The sequence below is a fragment of the Haemaphysalis longicornis genome, unplaced genomic scaffold (assembly GCF_048455015.1).
Source record: "Haemaphysalis longicornis isolate Haplotype H1 unplaced genomic scaffold, Haemaphysalis longicornis Haplotype H1 scaffold_12, whole genome shotgun sequence".
Classification (NCBI taxonomy): domain Eukaryota; kingdom Metazoa; phylum Arthropoda; class Arachnida; order Ixodida; family Ixodidae; genus Haemaphysalis; species Haemaphysalis longicornis.
In genome coordinates this window covers 106,135,027-106,147,556 of record NW_027526225.1, presented here as the reverse complement: position 1 = coordinate 106,147,556, position 12,530 = coordinate 106,135,027, and the positions used below count along the sequence as shown (strand labels likewise).

Sequence of the window (12,530 nt, the reverse complement as noted above, 5' to 3'; positions counted from 1 at the left end):
TACGCTAGAGCCATTAATTAACCCACGCTTTTTAAGTTGCTTTAGGTTAGCTATAGGTTAGGCTAGGCCACTGTTGTTCTTTCCCAGCGGGAAGCGATGCAGGCGTTTTCCACCTTCTCGCCGGCTGAAACAGCCCAGTACAGAGCGCCAGACAAAATATGCCGTGTCTCATGTGAGTTTGATGTGCTGTGCTTGGATACGCCGAGTAGGTTCTTGAAGGTATGAAGACTTCAAATATGTTTTTTTCCCAAAATGCATTCTTTTTTGCGATTTTTGACCATTCTAAGACCCACGTCCGGAAATCCCGACTTATCGAAAAGCGCGCGCGGCAACACAGAGGCACCAAAATGTCACCGCCCATGGGTCTTCCCTGGGTAAACAAATGTCACGTGACGCGGTTCGACCAATGGCCGCTATCGGCGGCATACATCAATAAGAGAAAAAGAGTGCCGATACTCTGAAACCTGATCTAGTGGCTCTAGGTATTACGTAACTATGTATACTTTCGTTTAACGGCTGCTTCGACGGCACTTGGTCGCTCAGTCTTTTAAGCGACAGGCTAATTCAATCAGCCAGTCGCCTAACTTTCATGAACCGTGCACTGGGTGAATAGTCTTCGCAGGAACAAGCAAAAGAGACTTTTCGCTTGTATTAACTAGGTTAACAAGTGCTAAACCACGCCCATTTTTTGCCTCCGACAGTGTACAAGAAGCCGACAGTATGCGTCGCCCAATCCGGCTACTACGCACTGGTGGCCATGCTCGCCCTTCTCATCTGCGCCCTCGTGGGAATCGCCATGGGAGCCATGTTCTACGTCCGCCGGGTCAAGCTGCAGGTAGTTCAATCTCACGCTTGCGTACGCTTTATAAACCTTCAGAAATCAGAAAGCACAAATTTTATTTCATGAAGAAAATCAGATGCAAAAAGAGGTGAAAAGTAATCTGGATCAATAGCCGATATGGCTAGTAATGGATCCATAACATAATATTCACAAAAAAACAATTCAACACAATAATACAAAGATAAAATACTGCCGCGAACCATACATTGGGTTTGTTTATTTATGGTTTGTTTCTACTTCCCGGCCGCGCCCGGGTCTGTTATCTGTGTCCCAAGCGAAGCGCGTGTTCCATTCTTTATTTTTATGCCACGCGGGTTATCTAATTCAGATAAGGAGAGTGCTTCGCCCTAACGTCACTAGCCTTCGCCCTAACCTCCCTAGCCTAGAATAATCTTCTTTGAGCTACAATGTTCTGGATGTAAATCGACGGTTCAAGAACCACTCGCGTCGAAAGATAAAACGCCTGCAGAGCAAACGCCAGGGTCCGTGGCCGGGGTATTAGATTCACCGACACTCGCCTGCGCATGGCACTTTGTCGGCTGCTGCTACGCCGCCTGTGTAGTCTAAGTTGTTAGGGGAGCAAAAGTTTGCTCCAATAAACTTGTTTGTCCGTCAAGAGAACTGCATCGTCTTTGGCCACGTGGCAATACAATGTGCACGAGAAAAATACATTGTGCAAATTTCTGATCTGATTGTAGGGTTTAACGCGCCGACGCAACGCAGGCGATGAGGCGCGCCGTAGTGGAGGGCTCCGGATTAATTTAGACCACCTGGGGATCTTTAACGTGCGCCGAAATCTCGTACACACGGGCGTTTTTGCTTTTCGCCTCCATCAGAAAAGCGGCCGCCGCGGCCGGGAATCGAACCCGCGACCTCATGCTCAGCAGCGCAACGCCTTAGCCACTGAGCCACCGCGGCGGGTCATTGTGCAAATTTAACGCGGTGAAGCATAAAAATCAGACATGAAGTATTTTTTTTTATCGAATGAGTGCTATGCCTGTTTTGTTTTAATTCGACTGGTATATTATTTCACAGTTTGGCTCCCAAGAAGGAGATTGTGCGGCGACCATAGACATTGTGTATTTTTGGTAAATTTAAGTTCCATTAGTGGGCGTGTCTGGTACCTAGTTTAGGTTGTATGAAATTGAATTACCGGTTAGGTGGTTTTAACATTTTTGGGCTAGTAATGTTGTCTTGAAGTCTCTTGCTACAATAAACGGAATGATTTTAAGTTCTGAATAAATCGGTGATGATGGTGCACTGGTGCAGGCGTCATTTAACTTATCTCTGCTGGGTAAGTTAAATCTCCTCTCGGAGTTCATAAACAAGGACAATTGATTAGGAAATATCCACCACACGTGTAGCTCGTAATAAAGGTAAAGATAATCCTCCAACGCACCTTCTGGCAGCCTAATCGCGTCGCTGCACTAGAACAACAAAGCATCAATCGTTTCGGTAGTTTTGTGGGTGCAAACGAGCCCTATTTTAAGCCCCTTCTTACCAAGTCTAAACTAGTATTCAAAACGAAACTGGACGTGTGCTTCCCAGTACTTCAGTGAAATCTCATCTTGCGTGTATTTTTTTCTTTCGGAATATTGGTAAAACAATTTGTGTGTTCATAATTGTGTACACTTTCTTGTATCGTTAAAATACATGCCATCGCCTGCAGAGTAGTCCTTAAAAGAGGGGAGAGGTTTTTTTAGAGACTTTTTCAGTGTTTTGTTGTTTTTATCTTTTTTACGGTCCCCCTCGACAACTGTACTAGCTCATGTATCACCATTGCCGTATAAGTTGTCGAAATCAATTAATTAATTAAGAAAGCTGGAAAGATAGAAATGGAAGCTTTCGATGGCTGGTTAATCTAGCAAAAAAAAAACCCGAACGGTGTTGCTTGAACAGACTGAGTGGCACAGGCTGCGTATGTTGTCGTGTACAACATAGCCATATAGGATCATTGATCGCTGATTCAACGCCCGCAATAAGCCAAAGGCTACTAAAGGCTAATTCGCAGTTTATGCACATTTGAAACCAACAGCCCTATTTTACCCTATGCGCTGTTTCTCCGCCTACAAGTGTTAAAAGTGAGACATCCATCTATGTTACAGCAAACCTGTAGTAGTCACTTGCTCGGTTAAACGCCACGTCAATGGAAAAACTAAATAGAAACACGAGGTTTGAAATGCATGGCGAGTTACTTAATGGTAATTTTCTTGAAACAATTCCTAAACACTTTCATGACAAAAGAATTTGTTCAAGGCAGGCGCTGACCCGCATGCGTACCCCTCTTCTTGTATTAATAGTTAGGTGCGTTTTCGTTAAGGCGAACATATGATTTTTTTTTAAATCTACCGAAACACAATTTGAGAAAACAGCGAAACTTCGTTGCCTGACCCAAAGGCAACGCTGGCAAAACTAATACGTGATATGTTCTACATGTCAGCTAGCGGAAGGTTACGGCCGCAAGTAATAAGCAATTATAATTACCAACTAAATATTCAAATATTATTTACTAATATCCTAAATAATCTATTATTCCCGCGTGTCAGTCCGCGCTCTCAGGAGAGGACTCGCTGCAATGGTGATTATAGACCGTCCAAGCAAAATCACAGTCCCCTTGGGAAAATAGATTCGGCTCATTTTGATCCATGTTTCAACACGATCTGGCTGCCTTTCCCCTCCCCTGAGCACTGGGAGAGATTTCTGTCCAGCTCGGACCCTGACCAGCTTTGGCTGGTGCAGCGAGCCCAAGAAGCCGGACGGACTCAAGGGGTCCTGCAATGAGGACTCTTCCCCAGGGCTGACAGCTTTATAGCGACGTTTATTCCTCCTCCTCCTCATTTTCGAAACGAAATACGATCATCGTACACGTTCGCCGAGCGTTACCTCACCTATTTCGTCGCAACTTCTTTTCTACGGGAAAGTTGCCCAGTTTTAGGGGCGAAGCCCCTTAGGGGCTCGGGCTGTCGGCGTCTCCTGTCGTCGTCGTCATCGTATCTCGTCTCATGTAGTCACGGTACTAAAACACCGGGACATCGTTTTCCAACGCCTCGCGCTAAAACGCTTCGCGCTTCACCGACACGATACTTTTACAGCAAAGCTGTATACCTCTACCCCAAGCGGTTTCATCTCCGTGGGCAAAAACTCCAAGGCGCCAAGAATATACTTGTACACGGCATGCTTCGCCTCTTCTCCGGTTTCACGTTAGTGGAGATGGCCCGGGATTTTTGTCTTGTCACTACAGTTTTATCTGACTTAGTGCCGTTTTTCTGGATTTGACTCATTCCGAAAAAAAAAAAAACTTCTCATATAAAGGTGTCCGTACAGGCTCTGACGCAGCATCTAGCAGCATTTCTAAAAGTCACCCAAACGGCTCATTTCTAACCAGTCTTTTTACGACCTTCATTTTTTTTTCGGCAGGTGAAGGACGTCCAGGCTGGAATGACGTCACCGAGCCCCTGCAGCATGTACGTGTCTCAGTTCCAGGCTGCGCCTCCAGTCTCCAAGTTCGAAGACCCGAGCGAACCCATCTACACGGACCCTTCCCTCTTCGAACGGTCGAGGTCGCTGCGCAGTCTGACCGTCTCCCATGTCGGCAAACTGAAGGGCGATTTTGACTGAGCCCCCGAAACGTCCCGCGACAGCTCGACCAAGCTATGCTCCAAACTGAACCGAGGGCGGTTCACACGCGGTCCACCGCATACACTCTGAATGCAAACAGAACCTCTATTTGTCGAATTATTTGATACAAACAAATGGACGCTAGACAACGGTGCAATATCGAGGAAAAAGATTATTGCTAAGCCTTCTAGCAACCTCCGCTTCGTTTATTTTATTTTTAGCGCTACGCTTTAATTGTACAGATTAATATGTGCATATATCGACAAATAACCAAACGGGAGAAAAGCCTTGCTTTGTCAGGTACAACACAGCTCGCGCTGCCGTTCCGATCACTATTTAAAGTGTTACCCCCTAAGCACACACGATTCACACTACGAATATTCAATTGTGCAGATGTTGTCTGTTCGAAAGTTATGCTATAATTAAATACAATGAAAACAAAACTTTTGCCCTTTTTTTCAGCGAAAACAGACAATTTTCGAGGCATATGACTTAGACAGTGTTTTTTGATTGTATATTCCACAATTTTTTTCACGGACGCACGTGTTAACGATTTTCCTACCGCTAATGTCGAATGTATAGGGTGGGAATTCTACCTTCAAACACTGCGCGCCATATTGGGTGCATTGTCAGATTCATTATATATTTGCGGTTTGCTACGAGTCACTACCAGTAATATATTCTGTGTTCAACGTGTTATTGCGGCTCTACTTATGTTGTCTTGAAACACAAATTTGTGGGTCCTTTGCTGAAAATTATTCTCGTATAACTGCGTACTTTCTCCTTGGCCAAAGCAACGCTTAACAAAGTGAAACTCACTGCCATCAGGAGTATATATAGCGCTGAGCGTGAATTTGAGAATTCAAAATTGAAGGACGGGCCGTGTTCAATTTACAGTGAACATGACAAGCATCCCTCCGGATGATAAAACAGCAATACGCACTTCCTTACATGATTACGAGCTTGTAGGAGAATTTATACCTCCGGTTACGAGAACTGTGACTTGTTACGAGCCTTGTACAGACAACACAAATTACAAAGCCTATTATACTTTCGGCACCACCCACTTTTTTTCCCGCACTTACTCCAATCGCGGCGCACCGTATCTGCAGTCGGTTAAGGGACGCCTAGCACAGGTTTTTCTTTCGGTACAATGTGTGCATGTGTTTGAAGAAACTGGTTGTTAAGTTGTCACAGGCACTCACCGCGTGCTCCGAAAGCAGGCCCGGTAGAAGCGGTACACGGCAATGGAGAAACTCCAACACAGCGAGATGGTTTTATACGATTGTCAGTGAGAATGCTCAATTGTGGCGCAGTCAAAGCGTGCATACCATGCTGAGCCAGCATGCTTCAGGGGCGAGGAGCTCTAATGAAGCGACATCATTAATTGACACGCAGTAACCTTATTCCGTAATCTTAATGCCCTAACCTTCCCAACCCACCCGCGGTTTGATCAAACCCGAAATGTAGTACAGCGCAACCTCGATTTTACGAAACCGGAATTTTCCGAATTACGATAATTATTCAACGAATTCGGATTCGCCCTGCAGATCCACGTAGGCATAATGTTTTCTAGAATTTACGAACTTCCTCATGTCACGAATAATTCCCGGCTCTGGGTTACTTCGTTAAACAAAAGTTCATCTACCACCGTGACTGCCACACTCCTGCAGCTCATGTTTGAATCCCCGTATGCGCATGTACACTTCCACACACACTGTGGCGGTCACGGTACAGAGCCTCCGACTATAAGGAAGTATTCGCAATGACTGCGGCGACGCGTGCCTTACGTCAGTTGTGCGTGTTATCGGGCATCTAAATGCGCAACGGTTTCCGCGTTGCTTAACTTCTGCTACCGGCGAGCTTCTCGTTCTCGTGCTCCCTTGCTTTGTGCAGGCCATCGTTTCAGCGGACGTTGCATATGCCTTGTAAGTTAAAACAACCACGATTGCTTTGAACGAAAACTGTCTGAGATGCTATACCTAGTTTATACAGCTTACTTTTGGGGAGGTAACGCGGAATTTCGTGTCGAAATTGAGCGATTTGCTGGGATAAAATTAATGCTAGCTTGTAATGCACAAACGTAGACCAGGCTTTGTGAAGGTTACTAAGTATACCTTATATAAGCGCCCTTCTTTATTAAAGTAGCCTAATACCCCTGCTACACTAGCGTCCGAATGTCATTTGAATCAAATGTCATTTGACTCAAGTGCGAAGTTGTGCTGCTCTACTGGGTTTTGAAATGCCATTCGGCTCAAATGACATTCGAACCGAATGAGCATCCAGAGAGACATTTGGGGCTCTCAAATGCAAATTGTAGCACTCTCGCGCGCAGCGTTCCACGTCAGCATAAACAAATACATTACTGGCGAACTTAAAACAAACAAAATATTCTTAATTCTTGGACTTTGTTTACTTCTCGTTCACTTGAATCGTGATATCGAGGTGTAATAATTCTGTACTCTCAGCACCAGTGCGAGCAAGCGACAAACCAGTGTGGCCAGACAGCACAAAAACCCTCGATTGCCGTTCAGAATTAAGCAAAAACCGTGCTTAAGCTTACGTTATTGATAATTTGATATCATTTTGATGCCAAAGCCTGCCGCTAAACTTGATTGTTGCATTATTGTGTAAAAACAGAACTCGGCAGCAGCGGCGCCATGCAGCACGGCGAGTGATCGTTAAAGCTTTCAAATGCCATCGAAATTGTAGTGGAGCACGGAGAAGTCTGAATGGCATTCGAAGCACCCAATTTGAGTCAAGTGACATTTAGTTTAAATGACATTCGGACCCTAGTGTAGCCGGGGTATAAGTAACCTATAGGGCCCTTCTATATTAAAGTTGAGGGGCCAGTTAAAGTGGCAACACTAAATTAACATGCTTTCGTTATTATTTATAATAGGTGAGAGCCATGCATAATATTGTCCATGTCCATGAGGACGCTTGTCTATAAAATATATTATTATTGCAGTATATGTCCCCACATTAGGATTAGAAGTATGGTCGCGGGTGGCGGTACCTACTTCCAAGCTTATTTACTTTTCTATCTTACCAAACAAGTCCTGGCGCCCGAGTCGGGTATATTCCTCGCCTAAGTGCATTTTCCTTATATATACACAAACACAAGCGGTCGGGTATGTAACGGTGTATCGAAAATTCCTTGAATCACCCCTTCACACGAGTTTCATCATATATCGTAAGCCTTCGGGAGACGATTGTTTACTACCAACAAATAACAGACACAATGCCTAGGCCAACAGTCGCGAAGACGAACGGGAGAAATTGGGCAACATTAAATCCTCTCCGCGCAGAGTACGTTGACACTGCGAGAAAGACAAACGCTTAAAAAGGCACGTGAAGGCAGCCTTCCGAACATGATAGTCCCGTCCTGGCGAGGTCGGCCGCTGATAAAGCGTCCCCGTATCAGGCGCTGCAGTGCTGCAGTCCCGTGGTCCGCTCGTGTACGTGTCGCAATCAAGTGCCGTGACGTGAGGAAAGGTTTGCGTGACTTACTCGCGGCGGAAAGTGGCGCGCCGTTCAAGCATGCGATATCGCGCGCGCGCGCTTGAACAAACAGAAGGAGGGCCTCTCGAATGCTGTCGTTCCAAGCGGTCGCCTCCTCGGCCAGTCGCCCGCCTCTTCAGTTCACTCGGTACCCTTTCTAAACAAATGGTCAGCAATTACTCCTAGCTGTATGGTTTTACGGGGTCATGAAAAAAAAAAAAACACGTTTGGTTCATTAAAAAAAAACAACTCTTTTGTCCGGATAACGACGATACCAGTTTCATCGCTAACTTCAAACAAATAATTGAGATATTAAATAATACATATGAGGCAGTGGCGACTACCCTGCTACTTTCCGGCGATTTTTCCATGACGTCACAGAATCGTTAGCCACAGCTAATAGCCACAGCTAATAGCCACCAATTGCGCACAGCAAGAAACCCGGCTGAGAGATTGCAGTAGGGCCTCTAGTTTTGTTTTATCGCATCACTCAAGTGCTAACAGGCAGTTAACACACTAACTATGTTTTTAGTACTGGCCCATACCACGTGACTCCTTCCCGCATCACACCACAGCGGCGCGAAATTTGAAAGTTTCAACATTTCTGCTTTTTTTTTTTTGTTAAAAAACGTCTTTCGTGCCTGGAGTAGAGCTGAGTGAGTCACAGAAGAATATACCGTATTTTCGCGATTCTAAGCAGCCCCCGATTCTAAGCACCCTCCCCCCAAAAAAGTTTGCATGCGAATCTAAAAACCCCCTTTTCTAAGCAACCATCGCAAGGTATACACTTGAGACGCGTGGAAGCGGACGCGAGTTGACGTTGTGGCCAAGTAATTTATGAAGTTTTCAATTACAAACCACTTCAACGGAACTGGAGAAGACCTGCTGGGAGATAATGAGAGCGGCGGCCCAAAGCGGAAGAATGGACTCAAATGGTATATAGTGAGGGTTACTGAGTATCCGACGTAAGCGGTGGTTCACTGTCTGTACCTATTTTTCTTTTGAATGTTTACCACATGAATCATTATTCCTTGCACCCGTCTCGTCAAGATACGGGCCTCGAAAAAAATGGCGGGTGGGATAACTTAAGTCTTTCGAATCTTGGGCGCCGCGATCGTGGAAAAAAGGGGGTGCTTAGAATGGAGTAAATACGGTAGTTCTTTCAGATTGAACAAAGTTGCATTTCGTCTTCATGGCCCATTTAACATTTACTCGCGAGAAAGACTACACTTCCAGTTTACTCTTAGTGTTTCTTTTTTTTTTGTATCCTCAAGCTTGCTACCCTCTTAAAAATTTTTACCAACATTGAGTTCAATGTTTGTTGACAAAAGTCGACAAAAGCTACCAACATTGAGTAGACTGTCTACTTACTGTCTATAGACTTCCTAGCAACAGCCTACCAACTTTTTGTCAACCATTGGCCACCGTGTTTGAACTGAAACGTTTCTGTAGACTTTCTACAGAAAGTTTTTTGTAGACTTTATACTCAATCGCTGTTGCTAACCGAAGCGTTTCTGACAGGATATTCGAAACGTGATGCAGTGAGAAAAGCCGGCCATTCCTAGACCGTGGTGTCAATACAGCTTAATAGAACGTCGTCATTATTGCCCTTTAAAAGATCGTTTAGTGGGAGCAAAAATGAAAAAAAAGAAAGCAGAAACAGATTAGGCCTCGGGAACCTCGTCTGCGAGGGTTCATTTTGCGGAGCCACACATCCACACGCGCACTTTCTGAAACACAACACAACAAACAAAACAACCCCAGCTCACAAACGTACTAGTACATCGGAAAAACCACAAGCGCTTGCAAGCAGGACACCGACACCGCACAAATGCTAGCAGTGCACTTCATGTATATATACCCGCCAGCCGCGGGATGCCGATGCCGCGGTGAGGCGCGCCTCTCATTGCATGTTTACAAAACTACGCGTTATTATTTCCAAAATATAATACCGCGAAACACTGGAACGTAAGCAATTGCACATATCTTCATGTTTACTTTATTGTTGCAAGCTGTAACTAAACAAAACGGAAATCTGGAATGGGTTGCGCGCCGCGTTTCGGCTGCCTCCGGTGATTGACGCGTTTCTCCCGGAGGTACGCAAAGAGGGAGGGGCGCCGCTGGCGGTTGGCCGAGAGCGACCAAAACATCTGCGCCGGCCGTATTAGGTGGGCATAGCAGGCGATTTTAGATTATCGCCGTTGTTGGAGACACGTCCACCAGTCTGTCGCGAAATATTTACTGGCATAATTCGTTCCTTTCAACCATGCATGGCACTTAGCTTGCGCATGGTACTTAGCTTAGCTCCCTTTCCCTCTCTTTCTTGTAAAGTTGAAATGGCGCTAACCGTTCTTGTGTCCTCTGTGAATGTAAATAAGTGAAGTGAAAGATGCATCGACGTAAGCGAGCTGCTGAGGTGTTGCAGGGCAGCACCCGGGCTCAATGAAGGCAGCCTGAGGGTTCCAAGAAATGTCATCCAAGGAAGGCTGGGAGGGCACTTTTTGAAATGGCAAGAAGAGAGTTTTGCAAGGCTGGATTGATTTTGATTATTTTGATTAGCACCCACGCAGTTCATACTTTAGCTTGTTGCTCGCCATTGTTCTTTTTGTTCACTTTTTTCTTAGCTGACTCCTACAAGCTTCGTTTCTACAACGTGAAGTGATACCTCAGTGAACAGTGATCTGTAGCTCTAGTGTTTTGCGACAGTGTTTTGAGACAGTGTTCTGCAGCATAAATGTATGGGCGACAATACTCACGCGGAGCTAAAAAGATTTTGTACCGTTGGCTAAGTTTATCTGTAGCCGGAGTGGGAAATTTGCATTAAGTTTGCACAGCTGTCACTAACAGCATGGCACAGCGCATGTGCCGTGTCGTTTGCGCACTGCGCCGCGTTTTGAGCCCGCAGACGGCGGCAGCTTTATGATGGTGTTAAAATTTTGTGTTTCACTTCATTTGTGCTAAGGCTTTAACGTTTAAACGCTGAACGAACCCTGAGACGTTATTGGACCCGCACTGCTACTGTTACGCCGAAAAAAAAAATAGCCACCCCAAATTAAAACTTTGCATAATGCCAGAATAAAGCATTGCCCTTTGGAAAAGCTCCGCAAACTTCCATTATGCATACCTCTCGTGTCACGCGAACCAACAAGTAAAAGAACAAAGGAATGTAAAATTAGGCTTAATGGTCAAGCGAACGTTACACGTTATCACCTTTCCTGTCTCGGGGAAAGGAGCATCAATTGAAATGCGTTAAACTTCTAATAGCTAATTACTAATAAATTAATAGCAAAAATACAGTTCTTTAGTTTGTTCCCAGTAGAAGCAACGCGATAGAAGTGCGTTTCGCCCAAAATCGCGCCGAGCAGCGTACTCAGGTAGACAGCAATAATTTCTGACGCTTTTACAAACCCACCACAACAGCGATATAAGCTGATTAATTGAGAACGCTTCCCCAACGAAATTTGTAACGGAAAGTGTCATAGAGATTTCTCTTAAACGTGGAAGCGCAGTTGCTCTCACTAAAACGAGGCATTATGTTTATTGCAAGCAAAATTACTGATTTCATGGTTATTTCATCAATACGACTTTGTGGAGTTTTTTTTTTTTTTTCCTTCGTGGAACAGCCTGCAGCGCTATATTGTCACGAAGCCAAAGGCGACGCGGCTGTCTGGAAGGAAAAACAAGTTCGTTGGAGCGAACTTGTGCTCCCCTAACTCAAGGAATACACAGGCGGCGAATCAGAAGTCAATAAAGTGACGTGCGCAGGCGAGTGTCGGTGTAGAAGGCCGCGGATTTTGCTCTGCGGGCATTTATCTTTCGGCGTGAGTGTTTCTCGAACCGTCGAATTATATCGAGAACACTGTAGATCAAAGAAGACCATTCCAAACTAGTGACGTTAGGGCGAAACATTCTCCCTATCAAATGAAATAACACAACCCGGCGCAGCCGGGCGTTAAAAACAAAACATAAACAAACCCAATGCATGATTCGGGGCAACATACTTAAAGCACCCGTTCTGTCGTACTTCGATCACGCCGAGAAGGTTATCACGTGAGACACCGCGCTTTGTCTGAAGGGAATTCCTGCGTTGTGCACATAGCACAAAAATAATTAGCAGAAACCTCCAATGTGCAGGAAATCAATATAACCCAAATCGCTAACTTGTGCCGCTAGCCTAACGACATGTCTGACCATCCTTTTGTAGCTGGGAAAGCTGAACATTGCCGCGCAGTTTATGACGATGGGAGTCGCGGATAATGTCATCACGCCGTCTTGGTAAGAAGGCATTTGTGCTAATTATGTATAGAAGGCTCAAGTCACAAAAATCGAGATAGAAAACTTCAAGACAGATCGTTGATGTTTCCACAACGACAATAACGACGAAAAAAGACAGAACGTCTTTTAATCTAGGCAGTGCTGGTTTCTCCCAAATGTCGTAAGCAGCGAGAAAGGTCACACAATGCCCAACTAAAGCTTGAGTCCATATTGCTGTCAACAATACACTTCCGAAAATGGTTTCCCGGTACCATAACACCCACGTTACATCCGGAAAGACTCATGCGGCAGT

The 12,530-nt window shown here is 45.1% G+C and overlaps 1 protein-coding gene across 1 annotated transcript in view; it reads left to right on the top strand.

Moving 5' to 3' along the window:
• The window catches only part of Nompa (no mechanoreceptor potential A), a 52,151-nt gene extending 46,979 nt beyond the window's left edge, over positions 1–5,172 (top strand). The window contains 2 exon segments of the mRNA XM_077692366.1: positions 702–835; positions 4,259–5,172. Coding sequence (XP_077548492.1) covers positions 702–835; positions 4,259–4,459 — 335 coding nt within the window. The 3' untranslated portion in view covers positions 4,460–5,172.
• Positions 5,173–12,530: the final 7,358 nt, after the last annotated feature.